The sequence below is a fragment of the Ranitomeya variabilis genome, chromosome 5 (assembly GCF_051348905.1).
Source record: "Ranitomeya variabilis isolate aRanVar5 chromosome 5, aRanVar5.hap1, whole genome shotgun sequence".
In the NCBI taxonomy this organism is placed as follows: Eukaryota; Metazoa; Chordata; class Amphibia; order Anura; family Dendrobatidae; genus Ranitomeya; species Ranitomeya variabilis.
Window position 1 is genome coordinate 213946422 of NC_135236.1, and position 12455 is coordinate 213958876.

The window sequence follows — 12455 nt, forward strand, 5'->3', positions numbered from 1 at the left end:
ACAAGCTGAAAGGGCAATATTACTCTCCCACTGTTTTTTTATGTATTTTTTGTTTTTTAAGGGAGACTTTAGAAACCCAATAATATTTAAAAAAAAAAATAAATAGGCTTTCTATGGCCCACTGAATGAGAGGGAGAGAGGTGGCACACCCAGGAGTCAAGACTGGCACACAAGCTGAAAGGGCAATATTACTCTCCCACTGTTTTTTATTGTATTTTTTGTTTTTTAAGGGAGACTTTAGAAACCCAATAATATTTAAAAAAAAAAATAAATAGGCTTTCTATGGCCCACTGAATGAGAGGGAGAGAGGTGGCACACCCAGGAGTCAAGACTGGCACACAAGCTGAAAGGGCAATATTACTCTCCCACTGTTTTTTTATGTTTTTTTTTGTTTTTTAAGGGAGACTTTAGAAACCCAATAATATTTTTTTAAAAAAATAAATAGGCTTTCTATGACCCACTGAATGAGAGGGAGAGAGGTGGCACACCCAGGAGTCAAGACTGGCACACAAGCTGAAAGGGCAATATTACTCTCCCACTGTTTTTTTATGTATTTTTTGTTTTTTAAGGGAGACTTTAGAAACCCAATAATATTTAAAAAAAAAAATAAATAGGCTTTCTATGGCCCACTGAATGAGAGGGAGAGAGGTGGCACACCCAGGAGTCAAGACTGGCACACAAGCTGAAAGGGCAATATTACTCTCCCACTGTTTTTTTATGTATTTTTTGTTTTTTAAGGGAGACTTTAGAAACCCAATAATATTTAAAAAAAAAAATAAATAGGCTTTCTATGGCCCACTGAATGAGAGGGAGAGAGGTGGCACACCCAGGAGTCAAGACTGGCACACAAGCTGAAAGGGCAATATTACTCTCCCACTGTTTTTTTATGTATTTTTTGTTTTTTAAGGGAGACTTTAGAAACCCAATAATATTTAAAAAAAAAAAAAAAAAAAAAAGGCTTTCTATGGCCCACTGAATGAGAGAGAGAGGTGGCACACCCAGGAGTCAAGACTGGCACACAAGCTGAAAGGGCAATATTACTCTCCCACTGTTTTTTTATGTATTTTTTGTTTTTTAAGGGAGACTTTAGAAACCCAATAATATTTTTTAAAAAAAATAAATAGGCTTTCTATGGCCCACTGAATGAGAGGGAGAGAGGTGGCACACCCAGGAGTCAAGACTGGCACACAAGCTGAAAGGGCAATATTACTCTCCCACTGTTTTTTTATGTTTTGTTTTTTTTTTCAGGGAGACTTTAGAAACCAAATAATATTAAAAAAACCAAAAAAAAAAATAGCCTTTCTATGGCCCACTGAATGAGAGAGAGAGGTGGCACACCCAGGAGTCAAGACTGGCACACAAGCTGAAAGGGCAATATTACTCTCCCACTGTTTTTTTAGGTTTTTTTTTTTTTTTCAGGGAGACTTTAGAAACCAAATAATATTTAAAAAAAAAAAAAAATAAATAGTCTTGCTATAGCCCACTGAATGAGAGATAGCACACACAGCAGTGACACACAAGCCCTGACTGAGGCCAATATTTTTCTCCCACTGATTGATGTAGTGTTTTTGTGTTGAGGTAGAATTTAGAACACAAATCACGGAAAAAATAAATAGGCTTTCTATGGCCCACTCAGTGAGAGATGGCACACACAGGGATGGCACTGTAGCAGAAATGCCAATCTTAATCTCCCACAAAAAAAACAAAAAAAAAACAGGGACTGTCCTACAATTACTATCTCCCTGCAGTAATCTAAGCCAGGTATGGCAGGCAGCAATAGGAGTGGACTGATGCACAAATTAAATAAAAAGTGTGGACAAACAAAAAAGATAGCTGTGCAGAAAGGAAGGAACAAGAGGATATGTGCTTTGAAAAAAGCAGTTGGTTTGCACAGTGGCATACACACAGCAATACAGCTATCACGGAGCCTTCTAGGGCAGCCCAATGAGCTACAGCGCTGAGGGGAAAAAAAAAAAAAAATAGCTTCCACAGTCCCTGCACACCGAAGGTGGTGTTGGACAGTGCAAATCGCTGCAGCACAAGCGGTTTGGTGGTTAGTGGACCCTGCCTAACGCTCTCCCTGCTTCTGACGAAGCGGCAGCAACCTGTCCCTAAGCTCAGATCAGCAGCAGTAAGATGGCGGTCGGCGGGAACGCCCCTTTATAGCCCCTGTGACGCCGCAGACAGCAAGCCAATCACTGCAATGCCCTTCTCTAAGATGGTGGGGACCAGGATCTATGTCATCACGCTGCCCACACTCTGCGTTCACCTTCATTGGCTGAGAAATGGCGCTTTTCGCGTCATTGAAACGCGACTTTGGCGCGAAAGTCGCGTACCGCATGGCCGACAAGCACAGGGGTCGGATCGGGTTTCATGAGACGCCGACTTAGCCAAAAGTCGGCGACTATTGAAAATGATCGACCCGTTTCGCTCAACCCTAGTAACGAGTATATTCGCTCACCACTATTAGTAATCCATCGCTGCCTCCATTTATTGTGTACTTTGGGTGCTTTTCCCAGTATATGCAGTGAATGAATAATAATAATAATAATAATAATTTTATTTATATAGCGCCAACATATTCCGCAGCGCTTTACAACTTATAGAGGGGACTTATACAGACAACAGACATTACAGCATAACAGAAATCACAGTTCAAAACAGATACCAGGAGGAATGAGGGCCCTGCTGCTCGCAAGCTTACAATCTATGAGGAAAAGGGGAGACACAAGAGGTGGATGGTAACAATTGCTTTAGTTATTTGGACCAGCCATAGTGTAAGGCTCGGGTGTTCATGTAAAGCTGCATGAACCAGTTAACTGCCTAAGTATGTAACAGTACAGACACAGAGGCTATTAACTGCATAAAGTGTATGAGAACATGATGGAGGAACGTGATTATGTTGTTGTTTTTTATTAATAGGCCACACAGGGATAATTAGGTTAATGCGTTGAGGCGGTAGGCCAATCTGAACAAATGAGTTTTTAGTGCACGCTTAAAACTGTGGGGATTGGGGATTAATTGTATTAACCTAGGTAGTGCATTCCAAAGAATCGGCGCCGCACGTGTAAAGTCTGAAGATTACAATGCGATCTAATCATGGCTTTAGTTGTTCTTGTAAAGTGTAAAACAGTGTTTAGTGGTGATTACATGCTTTTTACTTCATTGCTAGTCCTTCCAGCTTTATACACCTAATTTGAGTAAGTAAGCTTTGTTTGCGTACATCATACAGATTTTACAAAAGCCTTATGCTTTCTCCTGATATATTGTATGGCTTTTGATAATTTTTACCTTCAGTTAAACCTATTAAAATATTCACATAATTGTACTTACTAGTTGAATTAGATCAATGTTTGTGTTCAAACACAAAGAATAAGCCCGTTTTGGTCATTTTAGTCTGTAGATATAATTGGAAGCCGGGAACATAATAACAACTCACCAAGCCGTTTAACAGTGTAATTGCACAGTAGATTTTTTCCCGCAGAATAAATGACATTTATAACAAAGACATTTTTCTGCGAGATAAAAAAGTTTACTTTCTACCATTATATATGCACATAAGTATATGTATTTCATCGATGAGAACTGTGAGATCTCATTATGTTGAAATATTGCTAATAAAGAAAGGATATTGGGTCAAATGCCAACTCACAGTTTGGCTAATAAAATATTGAAAAATATTACAAACCATAAAAATAATGCTAGTTATCCTATCTGGGAGATTTACAGTATCCAGGCTCACCATGGGCTGCAAAGCTACTTTTCATTGCTTCTACAATATAAATAGTTACCGAGACACGGGTCAACAGACACAAATCAACAGTTCCTGTAGAGTCCCATAAGAGCTTTTAACTGGCAATTTTCCAAGGTATAACCTAAGGTTTATATGGCATATGGGACTGGGGTTGTAATCTACCTTGAATAGCAATAAACATCTAAAAGTCTATGAATACTACAGCAGCCACAGAGCTTTTTAACATTCAAGGGAACTAGCAAATTGTGTTTTAACATTCCAAATGGAGTTCCAGTTTAGGGCATATAAAATTGGGAAAGAAAATGGATTTTATTAGAGTCTTGCGCTTAGATAGTGCTAAGTAATACATAAATACTGTAAATTACTTCAAACGACAGCTGTAAATTACTGTCTTACAGTAAATCTTTGACTTTTTCTCTAGTCCTTAAACAAGTTTACGTCCTGTCGCTTATATAATACCAACATATTTCAAAATGCTGTACAGATTACAGTCATTACTCACATCAGTCTTTGGACAATCCTTTTTTTATTTTAGAAGGGCCACCTAACAACATCCGGTACAACTTTTGGAGCTGTACTGGAGGTACTCTGCATTTGTTCTCGGCAAGACAACTGAAGGAGAAATTAAGTGATACAAAACAATTGTGATGAAACTCAGTGGGTCGATGTTCAGAGCAAATTGATTTTACATACATAGCCATAAATTGTTAAAGGTCCAAAGTACTGATTTTGTGCAAATAATACATGTTTGTACGCTGAACGTTTATAGCAAACTGCTAAAAACAAAAAAAATCCTGAGCATGATTTTTTGCATGCAGTAGAACACTGTCAATACATGTCTGCTAGTTATTACCTAGTTAACAATGGGATCGTTCACATTAACTTTGCACCAAAAATCAATTGAACCGCACTATTAACATCCAGTAAGCGATGCTGCGTGTTATTTCATTGCCAGCCCTTTTTAATTAATGGAGCACCTATAATCAGAGGGGTACTGATTAATTCTTGTTAATTAACAGCTATACTTTAGGCCAGTGACAATAATCATGGGTGCTCGGTGCAATAAGTGGTTTCCGATTTTTAACTCGTGTCGTTAAAGGAAAAACTCAAATTACTGTACCTAAAGCCTTAGGCAAAAAATGTCCAATTACATACAAATGTTCTATTTATTCCATTTTATTAGTCATGTTTGATTACACTATTCCCTATCTGTATGTTTGTAGCTTTATTCCATTTTAGTTTTTTGAATATTGGTTTCATTTTTTTTTAAATTCAGTGACTTTATTTTTTGGCAATGGATTACTTACACCAGGGTGAGGGCTAGATAGTGATTACATTGTTAGATTGGATGCCTAGGGGCCACAAGTAAAATACATACCGAGGGTCCACTGTAAAACCTAATGCCTGGCTCTAACCTTGGACTATAAGGCCAGTAAATTCTGTGAGCTTGCCGTACGTGTTCACACAATACACAGCAAGAAGCTGCAAGATGATTGTCGATAAGCTCTATAGTGGTGGGTCATGGTAAATGGGTAGCTTGCTTTTGCTCCTAGATGTCATCTCTGCTAGATGATGCCTGTGCAGTCTAATAAAAAAGAAACTAGGCGGGGGTTTACATAAGCTATCAACTTTATTATATGGACATATAAGCTGGAGATGCTGTGTGTTGCCTCTGTTGGTATATAGGACATTGAACTGAACATTGCTTGGGTAGTTCTATGGAGGGCCGTTGGCCCATTCCTGGCACAGTGGCTCACCATGGGATTAACATGTACCCTTATAGATGAATTAATTATCCATAATGGAAATATGGCATACTATGTATCTACAAGGAATGAGCAACAACTTGGTATGGTGCTCAGCAAGAAAGGGGCTACCTTCTTATGTGTCACCTTCAAAGTTTGTTTGATATATCTTCATCATTCACACCGGTAAAACCTATCCTTGGATAAACATACCAGTCTCACCTTAAAAAATATTCATCAGATGACAGATGGCAAAAAGAAGTCTTCCAGAGTGAAAAAAAATAAAAAAATAAAAAAAAGAAGTATCTTGGAAGGTGTAAAATAAGAGTCTCGGTGAGTTCTGAGTTCTGACTAAACAATTTTGTCACTTCCATGTTTCTCTCTGCAGCTGGATCCGGATGCCAGTATAATGCTTAAAGAACTCCAAATGAAGCTTAGCGCTGTGTTGGATGAGCTTAGCTGCACATTTGGAGTAAGGTAATTATGATCATTGTGTTCAGTGCTTGCGCTGTTTACTGTAGGTTCTGTTTAGGCACCTCGCTCTGCTCCATTGTTTTTCTGTAAAAACATTTTTTTTTCATATAATATTTTTATTAAATTCAGGTAAATTTTCTTAGTGATACATGCCATAAGTTAGCATTAGTTGGCCACAGTTTTATCAGGTTTCTGTTGTTTTTGGCACCTTTTACATTATTATACTGAGATTCAAAGAAAGAAAAAATCCTGGCATTTCATTTATTAAAGTCAGTGTCATATGTTCTGCTATGTTGTCCCTTTTCAATTTTAATCAGGTATAATCTAGGCCCTTAAAAATCTAGGACATGACAGAAGCCTTTATTCAACTGCCACATTGGCTTGTCTATTTTTCAACATAACTGCAGTAGAACATACGTTGAGCTTTAGCCATTTTTATTTGTAGCCTCATCCATTCCCATATATTATGACAGAACGTAATTCTCAGATTTAGCTTCTACATCTATACTACTGTAAAACTGTGTGGATTTAAAATACATAACAATTTTGTTTCAAGATTTAAATGCTTTGCGATGGTTATGATCAGAACAAAATTGACATGGTAACACAAAACCCATTAATAACTAAAATAAAAACACATAGCCTTACTTGGAAATCAATGGCCGTGGTGTTTATTCAGGGTGACATGAATTTCATAAATTAATAAAATACCATGAATTTAATAAATTAAAATATTACCAATAACCAAATAACATATAACCGAACCAATCCACCCAATATTTGGGCTATTTTACCCTCAAATAGACAACCACGACAGGGAAAGATACATAACACAAAAAGGGAGGGCGGGTGGAATATTCTTTTCTTTATGAAACGATAATGAGGGAAACTGGAGAAAACTTGTATATTTATAGATAAAATCTTCCCGTTTTTTTACCAGCTGACCAATGGGAAGACTGAAAAAAGAGCACCAAGCAGAACAAGAAAAAAAAACAGAAATATCCAGCTCCTGTGACCACAGCTTTACCCAGTGACCTCTTGACCCTAAAAGAATGTACTAGAAGCCATATATAAAACAAATATACATTAAACCTAGACAGATAATAAACTACAAATGTAAGGGTCTGTGTTCCCATGAGACCTCCCCATATACTTGGCTTTGGGGGAGGGCTTCCGTTATATGCTCACAGTCATGGATAATTTGGCTCCTAATCCCTTTTTTGTCTTTGAATCAGCCTAGTTGTAGTGTGTACAACGTCTGGTGGTCTTGATTTCACAATGCCTCTTCAATGGCAATAAAAAAACTACACAGCATGATCTTGAATAAGTTAAATAATGAAAAATAAGAAATACGGGCATAAATGAGATTTCTATTATGTTGGGTTCTCTTTAGCATCTTATAGACACATAAAATACAAAAACAGAAGAGATCAAAATGTAAAAAAGAAGGCAGTAGGTAAAAAGTGAGGTGACTCTGATAAGATATACAGCAGTTGGGGTGAGCAGACAACGGAAAGCACAGACTGTGTTGAATTGTTCTTGCAACGATGCGCTTCATTATAGTGGATGACAACGTAAATGAATTGGCGGAAAGAGAAAGAAAGGCTAAAAACTTAATACAACTTTCTTGTGTTTCTAGTTTTCAGAACATAATTGAAGACTGTGTGAGACAAATGAGTGTGGAATTAAATCAGATGCGAAGCAATGGAAATGTATCCACAAACAGAAACAATGCTGCCATGGATGCTGAAATCGTATTGCGGCCATTGATGGATTTTCTAGATAAAACGTTAGTATTAAATGTCTGTTGTTGGTGTCCAGTTGAATGATATTTAAGTCTGGTGCCTCAACCAAGTGGAATGCCCTTATAAATTCTTTAATAAAGGGCTTCAAAGGGGTTGGCTAATTTTGGTGATAACTATTTTTTTAATTACATACATGCATTTTTGGGGGGCTAAAAATAATTTTTTGCATTTGGATTTCATTACGAATTTTGCACTGATAGACTTTTACAGTCTCTTTGTTGCCCTGCACTTTTATGTAGTCTGTGGTCACAAGTAAGCTGAGGAGCTCAGAAAAAAGGCAGATAAGAGAGTTACACCTAACCTGTTAGATGTCAGAGCGAGCTCATTGACAGGTAAAGAGCTAGGCCACTTTCTCTTCTTAGTGCAGCTTCCCTCACACACTGACCAGCACTTCTCTCTATTCAATGGCTGCTGGTGGAGGAGCATCTTGTACAGTACCAAACCCTAAAAGGGTATTATATGTGTATATATCTGGTACAGCACCAATCCCTACAATGGTAGGATATATGTATATATCTGGTACAGTGCAAATCCCTACAATGATAGGATATATGTATAAGAACCTGAAGACCTACTTCTTCCGAAAAGCCTCCAAAATGCAATAACCACTGATCCACCAAACTGCTGCACGATCAGCTCTACCCTCACCTACTGTATCCTTACCAGTAGCGTAGCTACTGGGGGGGGCTGAGGGGGCCATCGCCCCGGGCCCTGTCACATGAAGGGGCCCACCGGGAGCCAGGGCCACTACTGTGAGGAGGCAGAACACAGCATAGGAGCAGAGCATCCCATCTGAGGAAGACTCTGCAGGCTGCTAGCACGATGGCCGGCTGCAGTTTCCCTCCTGCAGTGAATGGTGCTGCCCTTCTGACCTGATCATGAAGCTTTTCTCCGGCTGCAGTTTTCTTCTTCACTCTGTGCACGCTGGGCTTGGCTCAGGCATGCTGGGTCCTAGTGCCCACATCTTGCATTTCACCTAGACACTTCCTGGTCCTGCCTGCAAACTTTTATCAGTAAGTGGGGATGGAACTTATTAGGTTTATTAGATTCAGGTATGTCACTGTGATGTGAATGTGAGACCATTGGGGTATTGTGGGCGCTGAAAGTGGGTGAGGGGGACAGGGTACTGAGGGGGTGGATGTGAGATGATGGGGGTATTGGGTACTAAAGTGGGGGAGGGGAGACAGGGCACTGGGGGGTAAATGTGAGACCATGGGGGTGTTGTGGGGGCTGAAGGTGGGTGAGGGGAGACAGAACACTGAGGGGGTGGATGTGAGTAGATGGGGGTATTGGGGCTGAAGTGGGGGAGGGGGGACAGGTCACTGGGGGCTGAATATTATAATGTTTTGTTATGATATTGTAGCGCCCCCCCCACTGCCACAGGGCCAAGGGGTACCCGGTACCGGGCCTGTGAGTCTCTGCTCTGGGGTTGTCACGGTGGCTAGGCCCGGTCCGTGACCCTGCCGAGGGGCGTACAGTGATAGATGTGGGTAGATGATGATAAATGATGGTAGTGGTGCTGTAGTGGTGCGGTGCAGTAAATAACGAGGACACCAGGTTGCAGTCTCTTTACCTCTTTACTGAAGATCTCTGGGTCCTCAGTCCGGAATCCGGATAACCAGGCTGCGCAAGTCCGGCCGGCCCAATGGCACCTCCAGAGTTCTCTTAGCAGGTGGAAATCTGTGCCTTCCTTCTAGCGCTATGTGTTGTGGTCCTTCCCTGCTGTGCTTACAGAAAGTCCCCACAACTGTTGTGTCTGTTTCTTAAGTTCCCTCACAACTCGATTAGATGATGTTCTGCTAATCCTCTGTCCCTCCCTGGTGTTCTGGTTGGGACGGCACCCGTTTGACGGGTAGGCTCGGAGCTCTTCCGGGACCCTAGAGTCGCCCCTCTCCACAAGTTGCCCCCCAAGACTGCATAGGTGATTTAAGTTAGACAGCCCGCCTTAGACTGACTGTCCTGCCGCTGTTTGGAGTATTGCTTGAAGCTGAATGTTGTGATACTCCCTCGGCGTTCCGGCCACCGGTAGTGCGCCTCAGTAGGATGTTGCTTCGGTCTTACAGCACGACTCCTACTGGTATTTCTCCTTTTGCGTGATCTCGTTTCTCACTCAGCACAATCTATCTCGCTTCTAATCCTTCCTTGGGCACCGCCGCTATCCTGAGCATGCACGGTCCCGTTACGTTCGTTCAAGTTGCCAAGCCTCTGTCAGGATCCCACCCCTGACAGAGACCCTACTGTATCTTCCCCCACAACACCCTCTGCCACAAGGTGTTGCCTGGTTCCAACCCAGTCAGCTTTCTGATCTAACTTCCTGCCTGACCCCCAGTTTACCCACTATGGTGGGGAGTGGCCTAGTGAATAGAACCCTTAGCTCCCCCCGGAGGCCCGACTGTGAAATGTATTGGTGTCTGTGATACCTGATCCGATGAACTCCTTCAGTGCCATCAGACGCTCCGTAGCTCCCCATAGTGGCGGAGCCACAGTACTGCAACGACCAGGACTCTGGGGCGCTGCAATATTATATGTGATCCATCATGTAATATTTGCTGTCTGGGGAGGCTGGAGATGGGGGGATGGTAGGGGGCTTTTGATACGTACCACCTGGGTCTTTGTGAGTATTAGTATACGAAGCCCCCATACAGTAAACAAGAGCTGCATCACATTTACAGCACCACTCCAGCATTTTTTTTTATTTCACTGCTGGAGCGGTGCTGAAAATCCACATCCCCTGCCCCTGTCTGATACTCACCTTCTGGCGTCTTCATCTGTTTTTGTCTCCCCTCAGCTCCTGCAGTTTGTGGCCTGTCCGCTACTCCAGTGTTTCATGGAGCAGCGCAGAGGTCACTAATCAGTGTGAGTCTATGGGAGCCTCGTTCTGGCCTCTTTCTCACTCTCAGGCTATGTGCACATGGTGAGGATTCACAGCTGTTTTTCATGCGGTGTACAGTACCATGTAAACCTATAGAAAACCAAATCCGCAGTGCACATGGTGCGGAAAATACCGCACGGAAACGCTGCGTTGTATTTTTCACAGCATGTCAATTCTTTGTGCGGATTCCGCAGCGTTTTACACCTGCTCTATAATAGGAATCCGCAGGTGTAAAAACGCAGGCGAAATCCACAGTAAATACACAGATAAAACACAGCACATTTTACCTGTGGATTTTGCATAAACGGTGCGGAAAACTCCACACACGAATCCGCAACATGGTCACATAGCCTCATAGTCTTACATTGAGCGCTTGTGACATAGCTTCTCACTTCTGGCCAGTCAGAAGCTGCGCTCACAAGTTTGAGCCGTGGGACTGCAGCAGTGCCACAAAATAGTGAATACGCCGGAGGATGAGTAAATGACCAGGGCAGGGGACTTGCGCTTAAAACACCACTCCAGTGGTGGAAAAAAAAACCTGCTAGAGTGATGCTTTAATAATTTAATAATAACAAATGTATTACTATAAAGTTGATAAAGGCTTGGAATAAATGTCTGCAGTCACTTTATGTGACTGCAGACTGCCAAATCATGACAGGGAGCTGCGGGCCCATCATACTGTGTATAAGGGAGCTGCGGGCCCATCATACTGTGTATAAGGGAGCTGCGGGCCCATCATACTGTGTATAAGGGAGCTGCGGGCCCATCATACTGTGTATAAGGGAGCTGCGGGCCCATCATACTGTGTATAAGGGAGCTGCGGGCCCATCATACTGTGTATAAGGGAGCTGCGGGTTCATCATACTGTGTATAAGGGAGCTGTGGGCCCATCATACTGTGTATAAGGGAGTTGCGGGCCCATCATACTGTGTATAAGGGAGCTGCGGGCCCATCATACTGTGTATAAGGGAGCTGCGGGCCCATCATACTGTGTATAAGGGAGCTGCGGGCCCATCATACTGTGTATAAGGGAGCTGCGGGCCCATCATACTGTGTATAAGGGAGCTGCGGGCCCATCATACTGTGTATAAGGGAGCTGCGGGCCCATCATACTGTGTATAAGGGAGCTGCGGGCCCATCATACTGTGTATAAGGGAGCTGCGGGCCCCATCATACTGTGTATAAGGGAGCTGCGGGCCCATCATACTGTGTGTAATGGAGCTGGGGGCTCATCATACTGTGTATAAGGGAGCTGCGGGCCCATCATACTGTGGTAAGGGAGCTGTGGGCTCATCATACTGTGATAAGGGAGCTGCGGGCCCATCATACTGTGTATAAGGAAGCTGTGGCCCCCTCATACTGTGTATAGGGGAACTGAGGGACATCATACTGTTTGACAGAAGCTGCAGGCCCATCATACTGTTTATAAGGGAGCTGTGGACCCACCATACTGTGTATAGGGAACTGTGAAGGCATATTGTGCATATGGGAGCTGTTGGCCCATTACACTGTATATAGGGGAGCTCTGGGGGGCATTATACTTTCTATAGTGGAGCTCTGTCAGCATTATACTGTGTAAAGAGGAGCAGTGAGAACATCATACGGTGTATCGGGGAGTTATAGAATCATCATACTGTGTATAGGGGAGCTGTGGGGGCCTTATACTGTGTATATGGAAGATTTGAGCTCAACATACTGTGTATAATGGAGCTGTACATGAGGGAACTTAGGGGACATTATTAAATGTAAAGTGGGCACTTAAGCATTACTGTATTGTTATAGGGGCACTCAGAGTATTGCAACCA

At 42.2% G+C, this 12455-nt stretch overlaps 1 protein-coding gene across 1 annotated transcript in view; it reads left to right on the forward strand.

The window, feature by feature from the left end:
• The window catches only part of UNC13C (unc-13 homolog C), a 1212529-nt gene that overhangs the window by 939144 nt on the left and 260930 nt on the right, over positions 1-12455 (forward strand). Inside the window, exons 26-27 of the mRNA XM_077263773.1 lie at positions 5888-5976; positions 7613-7762. Of these exons, the coding sequence (XP_077119888.1) occupies positions 5888-5976; positions 7613-7762 (239 nt within the window). The remainder of the gene's footprint in view (positions 1-5887; positions 5977-7612; positions 7763-12455) is intronic.